This window comes from Heloderma suspectum, chromosome 3, assembly GCF_057233095.1.
Source record: "Heloderma suspectum isolate Gila_16-S chromosome 3, 16-S_ref, whole genome shotgun sequence".
Lineage (NCBI taxonomy): Eukaryota > Metazoa > Chordata > Lepidosauria > Squamata > Helodermatidae > Heloderma > Heloderma suspectum.
The window spans coordinates 51115854-51128943 of NC_139460.1; the positions used below are offsets into that span (position 1 = coordinate 51115854).

At 43.3% G+C, this 13090-nt stretch overlaps 1 protein-coding gene across 1 annotated transcript in view; it reads right to left on the minus strand.

Moving 5' to 3' along the window:
• The window catches only part of ABI3BP (ABI family member 3 binding protein), a 213764-nt gene that overhangs the window by 107652 nt on the left and 93022 nt on the right, over positions 1–13090 (minus strand). Inside the window, exons 11-14 of the mRNA XM_084843209.1 lie at positions 10445–10519; positions 9472–9546; positions 5987–6058; positions 5603–5674 (exon numbers count right to left, since the gene is read on the minus strand). Of these exons, the coding sequence (XP_084699335.1) occupies positions 5603–5674; positions 5987–6058; positions 9472–9546; positions 10445–10519 (294 nt within the window). The remainder of the gene's footprint in view (positions 1–5602; positions 5675–5986; positions 6059–9471; positions 9547–10444; positions 10520–13090) is intronic.

A 13090-nucleotide genomic window follows, 5' to 3' on the forward strand; every position in this document is an offset into this window, starting at 1 on the left:
CAATTTACTTTTTTATTTCGCGGCTGGGGAGACGGGGCGCTCCCCCCCCACCGAAAACAGCTGCGGGACCAGGTAAGAGACTTTTGTCCATCCTTACTTTGAAGATAAAGTCGCTCAGATTCGTCATGAATTGGACTCCACAATTAATGCAGTTCCATTGGTAGAGGCGTTCAGACCACCGTCTGGTCCAGTTTTATTGGATGAGTTTCAGTTACTGAGGCCTGAGGATGCAGACAAGGTGCCTGGCCAAGTCCTATCGACCACTTGTGTGCTTGACCCTTGCCCTTCATGGCTTATTAAATCAAACAAAGAGGGGATGTCCGGCTGGGTCCAGGAGGTTGTAAATTCCTCTTTGAGAGAGGGAGTGGTACTGGCCGTAGGGGTGTAGGAACCCCACACACCCGTCCAGTCCAGGGCATCCGCTGGGAGGGAGCTGATCCGTCCTTCCCCCCGGAATCCTTCCCAGCCGGCTCCGCTCCGCGGCAAGTCTGTGGAGCCGCCAGCCAGGCCTGTCCGCAGCTGGACTCCCATCTGCTGCCACACAAATGGTGTCTGGCATAGTGTACACCATTTGCGTCCCTGCCCTTAGCCATGATAGGCTACGTAAATATTTACGTAGCCTATCACAGTCAAGGTCAGGGATGCTAATGGCATCCGCTATGCCAGACGCCATTTGCATTTGCAGCCCGGCAGCGGATGGCTGCAGATGGCAGTGGATGGACCCGGACCAGCTGGTGCCAGGTAGGGTCCGTCCCTACTGGACTTTGCGGGGTGGGGAGGGGAGGGAGCAGTCCGTTCCACCATGGACTCCGGGGGCCAGATTCTAAAGAATTCGGTCTCACTAGAGTCCATGGTGGATTTCTCTGCCATGCCTAGCTGGCTGCTTTAAAAGAGGCAGTAATCAGACCACTCCTGAAAAAGCCTAACCTGGACCCAGAGGATGTTAGCAATTATAAGCCAGTGGCCAACATCCCCTTCCTAGGCAAGGTGCTTGAGTGGGTGGTTGCAGGACAGCTCCAGGCACTGTTGAATGAAACGGATTATCTAGATCCATTTCAATCGGGCTTCAGGCCTAGTTTTGGAACGGAAACAGCCTGTGTTGCCATGTGGAATGACCTCTGCTGGGAGAGGGACAGGGGGAGTGTGACCCTGTTGATTCTCCTGGACCTCTCAGCGGCTTTCGATACCATCGACCATGGTATCCTTGTGGATAGGTTGTCTGGGTTGGGAGTTGGAGGCACTGCACTGAAGTGGTTCCGCTCCTACTTGGATGGCCGACTCCAGAAGGTGGTGCTGGGTGATTACTGCTCTGCGCCATGGCAATTATACCATGGGGTTCCACAGGGCTCTATTTTATCCCCCATGCTGTTTAACATCTACATGAAACCGCTGGGGAAGGTTATCAGGAGGTGTGGGCTGAAGTGCCATCAATATGCGGATGACACCTAGCTCTACCTCTCTTTCTCATCAAACCCAGGTGAGGCAGTGGCTGTTCTGAACCAGTGCCTGGGCACGGTAATGGACTGGATGAGGGCCAATAAACTGAAACTCAATCCAGACAAGACGGAGGTACTGTTAGTGGGTGGTTCGTCTGCCCGGTTAGGTGATATTCAACCTGTTCTGGAGGGGGTTGCACTCCCCCTAAGGGATCATGTTTGTAGTTTGGGGGTGCTCTTGGATCCAGAACTGTCACTTGAGGCACAGGTGAACTCAGTGGCATGGAGCACTTTTTATCAGCTTAGGCTGATTGGTATATCAGGACAGAGAAAACTTAGCTATGGTTATCCATGCTCCGATAACTTCTCGTCTGGATTACTGCAATGCGTTATACATGGGGCTGCCTTTGAAAATGGTCCAGAAACTTCAGCTGGTCCAAAATAGGGCAGCAAGATTGTTAACAGGGACTGGCCAGCAAGCTCATATTATGACAGTACTTTTTCAGTTGCAGTGGCTGCCAGTCCATTTCTGGGCCCGATTCAAAGTGCTGATATTACCACTTAAAGCCCTTAACGGCTTGGGGCCAGGTCATCTGAAGGATTGCCTCCTCCCATATTGCCTCCTCCCAGGTCATCTGAAGGATTGCCTCCTCCCATATTGCCGGACCTTAAGATCATCCTCAGCAGCCCTTCTCCATGAGCACCTGCCAAAGGAAGTGAGGTGGGTGGCTACTAGGAGGAGGGCTTTTTCTGCTGTGGCACCCTGGCTGTGGAATGAGCTCCCTAGTGAGGTTCGCCTGGCACCTACATTGTATTCCTTTCGGCGCCAGGTGAAGACCTTTTTATTTTCCCAGGCATTTTAGCATTCTAGATTTTTAGCTTTGCTGTTTTCAATCTGTATTTTAAATTCCTGCACTGCTGCTAAGTTTTATTGTGGTTGTATTGTTATATTGTGGTTTTAATGTTCTATATATTTTATATTGTTTTATTGTGTGCTGTTTGGTTTTAATTTTTATGAACTGCCCAGAGAGCTTCAGCTATTGGGCGGTATAGAAATGAATGAATGAATGAATGAATGAATGAGGGCATTTGAGAGAATAAGGATAGAATTATGAAGATCACTTCTGCTTTTATCTAGTTAAAAATAACTTAAGAGCAACCGTTTGTCTTCTAAAGTTTGTGCACACCAAAATATGTAATCAAAGTAAATTATAGCATCCATATGCAAGGAGAAATGAGTGACCCCAATCAAGAGATTCTTGCCAGATTTTCATCTTTGACAATGCTGATGACCTGTTTGGGAAAGAAAGTGCTGGGAATCCACCCTATCTCCATACACGTGGTTGGTGCCGGACCATGGCATGTGGGAAAGGCAGTGTAAATCCTCTCCCCCTATATTACAGCCCTGATGAAAATTGCCCACCCTCAAGCTGCTATTTGCCCCAGGGGGAAGTTGCACCAATAGAAGCTTCCTTCCCATGCCAAATAGGAGCCGGGGGGGGGGGGGTCATAGCGTGGGAAGAAAGGGTTAACCCCTTTCCTGTGAACTATGGTCCCATTCCTAGTTGGGCCCCACGCTGGCTGCTATTTACAGTAAGTAAGTAAGTAAATAAATAAATACACACAATGTTCAAACACGTTTTTAACACACCACGTGTAGTTTGTCTCACATTTTCCTAAACCATGTCTCAGTCTTCTCCAACATGCCCTGAACACTTATCCCCTTTCCTTCTGAGAAAAAAAAAATCATCTCCTAATACTTCAACAATACTGACAGCAATACTAGCATCTTGATAGCTTTTCTGCAAATCCAGAATGTAAGGCAGCAGGTGTTTCAAACAGGGGACTCTTGTTGCTCCTTATGCTACCAGAGCAGCTAGCAAGCAGAGAGAACTGTCCGCTTAATCTTTGTTGCTTTGCAGGACCACTGTGTAGACTGTTGGCAGGTGTACTGCAGACTTCAGGCCAGCAGGATCAGGTGATCTGAGGAGCCAATCATGTCCCATCCAGCCCTATACAACTGCTGACTCTGAGCTGATTGCTCAGTCTGAACAGCTTGGTACATGGCGCAAGTTGAGCTGCTACAAACTGCCCAGAAATCCTGCCTCAGCCTACTGAAAACTTGTTCTCTTCTCCTGACGCATTATCTATGTCAGAGTTGCTACCATCCCTCCCCCACTCCCCACAAAGCCAACAAGCCAGTTTACATAATTGTGACATGGTTAACAAGCCACAGTGAACATAAGAACATAAAGGCCCCGTTTACATGGCACTGCTTTCACCCTTCACTCCGTCGCAACTAGGGATGTACGAAACACTTACCTGGCTCCGTGCCAGGGCATCCACGGTGGGGGGGCGGCGCTCCGTCGCTCCCCCTAGAATCCTCCCTCGCTGGCTCCGCTCCATGGCGGCTGCAGCCAGGCTGCTGTGGCTGCAAATAGCGGCTGTCATAGTGGCCACCATTTGCATCCTTGCAGGCAGCTGTGATAGGCTACATAAGCATTTATGTAGCCTATCACGGCAAAGAGCAGGGACGCAAATGGCAGCCGCTATGCCATTTGCGTGGCTACCTTTACCGTGATAGGCTACATAAATACTTACGTAGCCTATCACGGCTGCCTGCAAGGACACAAATGGCGGCCGCTACGACGGCCGCCATTTGCGTCCGCAGCAGCCTGGCAGTGGCCAGCCGGGAGACCAGCCTGAGCCGCCACCGCCGCTGCTGCCGCTGCATCCACCCCACGTAAGCTCCGTCCCAGTGGGATTCCGAGGGGGGGGGGAGGCCGTTCCGCCATGGATTCCGGATTCTTTAGAATCCGGCCTCACTGGAGTCCGTGGCGGAGTTCTCTGACATCCCTAGTCGCAACTGAACAGCATGTCAGCTTCAAATTAGCTTCTGCTGTGATACACTCATGATTTACTGTGGGCTTCCCTAACAGATTCTACTGTGCCCTTTTTTTGCCGTAATACTTTAATGCGCAGCTGTGCAGTCCCGGGAGCATGGGGGTGCAACACTTCAGTGGCTGCTTTGTATCTTAGGGGTTCTGTTGTGTCTTTCTGTCCCTCGTTAGGTAAAAAGTGGGTGTTCTCTGCTCCTTCGTTTCCATGCCATCTGTTCGGCAGTTCCCCAGCCCGAGACTCTCGCAATGGTTCGCACTCACGAGCATGAGCGGTACATGCCTAGCCATCACTCCGAAATGGTGGTGAGAGAGAAGTCGATCCTCCCCCAAGACACCCCGTCCCCGGCCCTTGGGCACTGAGTCCAAAAGCAACCATTGCGAAGATACAAAGCTGCAAAAATGTGCCAAAGTGTGATTAAATAAATGAAAATGTCTCTCTGTGCCTCTATAACTGTGCAGCTGCAAAGGGATGGGGGGGGAGTAAAGAGGCATCACAGAGTGATACAAGCACTATGCACACCTACAATACACCCACTGCAAAATGCAAAATGCAAAGTCGGTTTCGGGAAGGGACAGACAGCTCACAACCAATGGAAAACCCACAGCAAATGAAAAACATTGCAACGAAACACCTCTTTGGAAATCCTCATTTTCTGGGAGAAAATCCACAGATGGCTGCGAAGTGGTGACTGTGTTGTCTGCCCTGAGGGACCTCGACTCGCAACTGCCCTGGAGTAAAAAGGCTTGTGTAGATGGGCCAAGGAGAGGTATGCTAGATCAAAACAAGGGTCCATCTAGTTCATCATTCTGTTTACTCAGTGGCCAACCAGCTGTTGACTGGGAATCCATAAGCAGGACACGAGAACATCAGCACCTTCCCGCTCATGTTCCCCAGCAACTGGTGCACATAGTGGCTGCACAGTTGCTTGTTAACCCTGCCATGCATGCCAGTTGCATGCCAACTGGATTTCCCTAATTACCCTTGCTGGTGCAGTTTGTCATGTCATCTGAACCCAGGTGGCATGGCTTGTTTAGGGGGCAGCAACCTAAATGGGCTGTTATGTAAACTGGTCCAGTATGGTGCTCAGCAGAATGTGCTTATGAGGATTGGGGAGAGCGGCCCTCTCCACATTACCTATTGGTATAATGGTTCTCTGCGTGCATATATACTTGTGGGATGTAGGCTTATTAGTATTCAGAGTACCAAACTGCTTTATTGTCAAACTGCATTATTCAAATGCAGCTTTGGGGATGGGGAATAATTACCTGGCTTTGTCTGTGTGGTTTTTGGAGCAGGCATTTGGGGTTCTGAGGGAACTGGCTGCACTTCACTTGAAGCTATAGTAAAAGAAATTACCAAGTTTTATAGAGGTAATAGGTACAGAACTCATCTTGCAAAAAGTATATTTATAAGGTCCATTGGTACAGTGGGGCTTCTGGGACGTAATTTTGCAAATAATGTAAAGATATTTGAAAGAAATAAGCTGAACCATGAATTTCCTTAATCATATGAAGAAGCAGAAAAAAAGCAAATACCATCACAATATCACAATGTAATCATGCTCATGCTCTAAGAATGCTAACCCTTTCCAAGGAAATTTAAAGTAAAATTGAAATAAAAAGACTTTAAAAGAAACAAAACACCATTACCCGATGTTTCCGTGGGCATTTGGGGTGGAAGAGGAGTTTTAGTTTTTGGAAATTCTGGAAACTTGCGTGGAGCTAAAAGTTGGAAAAAAGAAAAGAAGAAAAGCCCAACATATGAATACCCCAAATCCTGAAAAAGAAGCACTTACAATATTTTTAAGGTCCATCTTTATTTTTAGATGGAAAATAAAGACTTAGGAGTGATAAAAGGTTTTTGTGAGTATAGGTAATCAAACGTTTGCTACCAAGATGAATCTTTTATATGTGAATTTATACTGAGAAATCTAAAATCTGCCACATTAATGCTGCATGTTGGGGTCTGCATGGCCTTCAAAGATTTACTAGTGTCCCTCATAGTAGTTTCTTCATAACAAATAGCACAGCATCCATTTTCTCTTCTTTTTGAGCCATCTGTATTTTGTTTCCTGCACCTCTTCCTGTCATCCATGCACTTCAGGCATGGGGCACTTTCTGCTTTCAGCACGCTATAAGATGTATGATATCCATTCAGTGGTAGTGTTGGGTATGAACAGTCCACCCTTGCCACCCCTCCTATGTTCAGTGCACGATTATAAAGACTATGGCACAACTTCAGTTGTCTTGCAGAATTCACATTAGGATGCAAAACAATGCTTGCCCTGAGTGAATAGCACTTCAATGAATTTTCCCCTAGCTCGGCTGGGCTTGAAGCTTAATCAACTTTGTCCAGCTACTAAGGAAAAAAGGAGATGCCCTTTGCCCAGTTCCTAGAAGGCAACAGGTTATTCCATCTCCCTTTGATAGCACAGACTAAGAAACTCCAGCAGGCTGCAATGGGCTGGAAGAAGAAAAGGAACTTGTAAGTAGATTTTAAAGAAAATAACATTTGTTTTGTTTAATGCAATTCAAAAGCACTTTGGCTACAATCCAACATAGTTAATCATGATTAAGATGATTTATTTCAATGAGATTAAGTGTGCTTTATTGTATGTTGGATTGTGGCCACTGTGCTCTAATTCCTATAGGAAACACTGCCATCCTTCCTTGTAATCGCAGAGATACTTATGATGGTGAGTAAAAATGGCCATAAATGGAAAACAAGGGTGAACTCTGCTTAATCCTTGCTTAGTGACAATATTATGCATTGCCAGGATAATAGCAAAGAGTGGCTCAGGGAAATTAAGAGGTTTTTCTTGGAGTGTTAAGGATGCAGGATTTGCAGTTTCCACTAATGTAAAGACTCAGTGCCCAGCCTCCTTACCTTTAGCTAATGTTTTCAGAAGGCTTTGATAGGCTACAATATGGCTATAGTAGGGTGTGGAGATGGGCAGAACAGACAATGCCTGTCCCTTTACAAATCCCTACATTTGCCAACGGACTAATGGCTCCATTTCTCAATGGCAAACCTGTCACATCCTAAGCATTCATAAAAATACACATGTCCTGTCTGACAGGAAGGTATGAGAAACATCCCCTCAGTTATCACCTTTTAATTCTACTTCTCTGGGTTGGAAATGTGTCAATTTTCAGGGATATATGCTGTTTTTCAGCACCCTTCAGCAATCCTGATGGACAGGTGGAAGGGAATCCTCCAACCTTCCAATACCCCGCCCTGATTCTATGGAGATAAAATGGAGCTGTCTCTTCTGTGTTTTGTCACCCATTTTCCCACAACTGAACCAGGGATGATCCATGGACCCCCCACGTACATTACTGATACTCTCTTTAAGACTGAGTAAGGGTTGGTTATCAGGAAAGAAAAATGTTTTATTTATTTTATATGCTACCTGTGCTTCCATGAACTTGTTTATCTTAACAAAGTCTTTAAATCGGAATTTGGTATTCATTGTGTATTCTGATTTCTCAAGTATTGCACCCCCACCATGTGCCATACCATTTGTCCATGTACAGGCTTGGAATGGGGAGGTAAAAGGGACATATTGGACTCTGTCCCCAGTAGGAAGTTTGCTAAAAGTGCTTCCCCCTCCTAGATAATTTATCTGCAGACCTTGGGCTCCTCACTCATCCCAGATTTAGGTTGAGTATAGGGGGTTTATAGAGGGCTACAAAGGGTAGATAAAGCTAATCTTTCAAGTGCAAGAGGAAGAATGAATGAGGATGCTCTTTGGAGGAAATGGGCACACATGGAACATTGATTGGATACTACTATTGTGTATAGATTCTTTTCTGTATGAGTCTATTAATGGTTTCCAGGAGATTTCACAAAACTGTGACTCATAATTAAAGGTTTACTTCAAAAAAATGGCTGACAGGGCCAGCTTGACACAGAGTGAAGTGTGGCATATGATCGAGAAGAGGACTTGGCCTTCGTCTCTGTGACAGCCTTCAAGTACTTGAAGAGTACTGTCCTATCTCCCTCAATCTTCTCTTCTCAAGGCTAAACATGCCCAGTTCTTTCAGTCTCTCCTCACAGGGCTTTGCTTCCAGTCCTCTGATCATCTTCGTTGCTCTCCTCTAAACTTTTTGCAATTTTCTCTGATGACTGATGGGAGACAAGAAAGCATTTAAATGTAATTAACCTTTAAATTCTCTGCAAAGAATCTGTCTGTTGCAAAGATTTTGAACTGTGCATTTTGCAGACAGGTGAACTGCTGCACAGAATTGATGTGTGCACTTTGCAGGCATGAGGCCTGCTTACTTGTGAGTAGACATGCAGAGGCTTGGTATTTGGGATACTATTTGAAAGTGCTGCTGAGTGATTCAGTCATCCTTGTTTCTGAGTAGATATGCAAAAACCTTGCCCTCCTTACATTTACGTAGGTTTAGAATGCCCACTTTGCCTTTGGCCTCATCTACAGATGGAATGTGGCCCCCAAGACATTTCCCATTTTGCAGTTTGGCCATAGGCTGAAAAAGGTTCCCCATCCCTGATATAGATGATAAAGAGTATAACTGGTAGATCACAAAATAATGTCATCCAGGAATGTCAGAGTCAACATGCCAAACACTATAAATCAGATTTATAATAACGAAGTGATATATAAAACACATTCCAAAGTTAGACTGGGCTGTTTTTATTGTCCTAACATTGGAAAATCAATGATTTAAGGAACCTAAGATTCACTTGGATGCCCTAAGTTTTCCTCTATATCCAAAAATCATAATTTTGAATTAACTTTTCAGAGACCATTTGTTCATACGATTTATAACTCTCCATTACTGCTCCCATTTAATTCGATCAAAAGATTTCTTGCCCATTTACTCATCTTATTTACTAGAAAGACCATGTTTAAACCAGTCAATGAGAAATTTAATTTACAGGCTTTATGTATCTTGCAGAAGTTGCAGTGGTCAGTTTATGTGGAAGAGGTCATATATGAATGTTAATACTTTTTTCAGCATGGCAGTGACTACTTGCTTATCTATTATATGGCAGTTATGCCATCAGGAATGCAAGCAAATGTATGCCTTTAAACAACATACATGCACCCACAGAAACAGTCTTCAGTAGCCCTAAGTCTGCAATGAAAGTACCATAAAGTATTTACCAAGCGTGTCAAGTGGCGATTCAGCCATAGGTGTTATGCTAGGTTTTGACGTCTCCAGTTCACTTTCAGTGTGAGCTAAAAAAAAGAGAGAGTTACCATCCTTTCTTTAGACATTCATTACACTGTGGCCGTATGCAAAGCATACTTCAGGACAGAGTGATTAGAACAAATTCACAAAGGTAGTATTTTGTATTCTAGTAGTCTTACTACTCCAAGAGCCATCATGTATTTTGCTGAAGAAAATGTAGTTAACAATACAGAGAGATACTACATGTTTCTCCCAGCCGGTACATACGTTTTTCAAAATTACAATTAAAGGATCACTGAATGCTGACCTGGGAGTAATTCCCACTGAACACAGCGGGACCTATACTTGAGTAAATAGGCATACGGCTGCACTGTTAGCAGTTATATTTCAAGAATACTTTAAAATAGTTTCATAAATGCATGAAGCACAAACTTATGCAGCAGTTATTGCTAGATTTCAAACTTGTGCAGGAGTTATTGCTAGGTTTTGAAGATTCCAGTTCCCTTTCAGAGTAAGCTCAAAAAGTTATCCTCTTTTCCCTACCAGAGCTATCACCCTACATTCTGCCAGTATAACAGCTACAATTCTATCATAATGCTCCTAAAGCACTGCTATTTATTTATAAATTTATTTACCGCTTAACAAAGGAATTTACCAAAGCGGTGTACCAGTGGTGTACAATACACTGCTATGCAACACTGCTCATGCTGAGTAATGTTATGCTGATGTGTAGTACTTTGCCTCTCCCTAAGCACTTGGTTTGTCTGCTGTGGCCGATAAGGTTGACCCATATTAATTTTTTAACTTAGGAATTGATTTATACCATAGAAACCAAATATCCTGAAAAATATTAACGATGGCATTCCATCAGTACCTCAACAAGTACAGTACATGTTATTTGCTCAGCATTATTTTAAAATTAACGCACAGGAGGGTATCTCTTACCTGGAGAGCTCTCTGGTTCTTCTAAGACACTGGGAGCTGTAGGTTTACTGCTTTCCCATTCTAGTTCAGTCATAGCTGCATGGTAAAAAAAGAAAAGAAAAAAGGGTAGCATAACCGTTAGTACAGAATATCTTGGGAAAATCGAGTTAGGTCAAGAAGATTAAGGTAGCTGTATAGAACAGAACAAACTTGGTTTCAGGATATAAGGTCCCTATTAGACATTAGTAAACTTTAGATGGTAAAACCTAGAAAAGACATGTACAACTCTTTATAAAACACAGCACTTTGTGCTAAAGCAATTTCTCCTTGAACACAGAGAAGGGTTTGTAGTTAACAGTAGCCAGTCCTACTGTCTCCGGAAAACATTCCACTGATCAGCTGGGATTTTGTACAAGAGAACAATTCACTAGTGGTTAGAGTAATTTCATAGAGCAAATTAAAGGAGTGAGGAAATATCAGTAAATGTTAAGAAATACAGAATGTACTGTAAAGAGAAAAGTAGAAATGTTCTGAGTTGGTAGAAATGGAACATGAATCAAATAATCATGGAATGGTATATATTAGGTGCTTCAGACACATAAGAAAATTGTGAAAATGTTCTCTTAAAAAGAGATTCTAATATTATCATCCAATTGTACACACTCTGACAGCCAACCAAATATTGTGAGCATAAAGGCACATGACAGTATATTAGAATGTCACCAGATTGAGAGTTAAATGTTCTGGTTGAATCATGTTTGTTTATTTATTTAGATATACAACAAACTGGACTGCTAGGCTGACCATAATTTCAAAAGTACAATCACTATAGTGATTTCACAGTTTATGAACAGGCAGAACCTTCTAGCCCTCTTCAAGGTTCAAAGCTCCAAAACAAACAAAATACTGATAATATGTACTCTCACATTATTTTGTGAACTGCCCAGAGAGCTTCGGCTATCGGGCAGTACAGAAATATAATACATGAAATGAAATGAATTCCATGAAATAGTTTTTGTTTGTTTTTTAGGGTAATGACTGAAACTGAGGGACAAGCTACACTCATTGTGGAAAAAGCTCCAACGGGAGATTTTATTTCCAAAGCAAATGGATTGCATGGGGCCTGCCATCTGGACTGGGTCCCTGGTCTTTAGGGGTCTTTAGCCCTTTGTCCATTGTTGCAGTCCTGATCTGGATCACCCCCAACCCACCCACACCAACAAATTGCATTGGGGAAAAAGCGCCATTCCCACCAAATTGCTGGCCCAGAGGCTATGATCTGGATTGGGACGGCAGTGGTGGTGGCAAAGGGTTAAGGACCCCCTACTCCCATGCGAGTATTCTGATCTGGATTGTGGGACCTACACTGGCAATTTCTGAAATAAAAGCTAGCAGTTAAGGGCGAAACAATATAGTTAATGATATATGTTGTTTGATCTTCAGTTAATAAGTCAGTCATTCCTTGAAGCTTATTTGTATATGTTTTAAAACTGAAAGATGTTTGGATTACTGTAGCCAGTCCATCTCTCACACTCTTTCTCTCACCTCAAGAAAGGACACAGCTGATTCACCAGCCAAAACTGGTGGAGGCACTACATTTTATAAAAACCTGCACATCGAATAGCAATGCTGGATTTAAAAGCACTCCGAATTTCCAAACATCAGATAATACAATTATGTAAAAAATGTGGCCAGTTTCTCTTTATGCCTCTGTCAGCCAGTATTCAAGTCTGAATTTGGCAGTATGTTTACTCTCTCGTCCACAGATAAAAATTCTTGAACACAGTCTTGCTGCTTCATAGTCTGTCCCTTAATAATATATCCTATACATTTTTACTTGGGTTTGAAGGAGTTACTTTCCTCAAAGTACCTGTAGATGGATTTGCATCCAACATGTCTGGTGGATTGCACTATTGTGATTCTCAGTACCCAGTTATACCAAGCTTGAGAATTTACAATCCATAGATTTCAGCCTTGAGGATTAATCTCATTCTCTCATTCTCTCCCCATGCTCCACAGCTATGACGATTGTACCAGTGCTCATAGGGACAGGGAATTCTGAGGGAGGTAGCAGATGACTTCAGCATGCCTGCTAATCAAAAAGTGTTGGTGCTGTGTCCCGGAGAGCTCTGGCTCCACTTCACCACTGGATCCATGTCTAGCTAGGACAACCAAACTGGCAAATCAGGAGGGAAAAGGGAAACTGTTGTATCAGAAGCAGCTTGTCGTAAAGTGATACAACCAGACAATGATAGAGATATTGGGTATGACTCATGTAAACACTATCCTAAAGATACTTCCGCTATCATGAAGCCTGTTCCTTCATAAATGTATACAAATAACATAAAAGTGAAAACTATAAGAATGGGAGTGCAATTGACATATACTAAAGACTAATAATTACAGAAGACAAATATAATATCAATGGGTGGCCTGGTGTATTCAAATATGAACGTCCAAATCAGAAATCTTCAAGTTCCTAATTCATAGTAAAAGAATATCACTATATAGAGCTATGTTAAGAGTAATAAAATATTAGAACATTTAAACAAATAGGGAAAAGTGTATACATCAATATATTTTGCAGAATTAATGTATTCTTCTCCTTTATGTTAGTTAAGGGAAAAAATTGTCTGAATAAAATAAGTGCAATTCTATTTTGTGAAA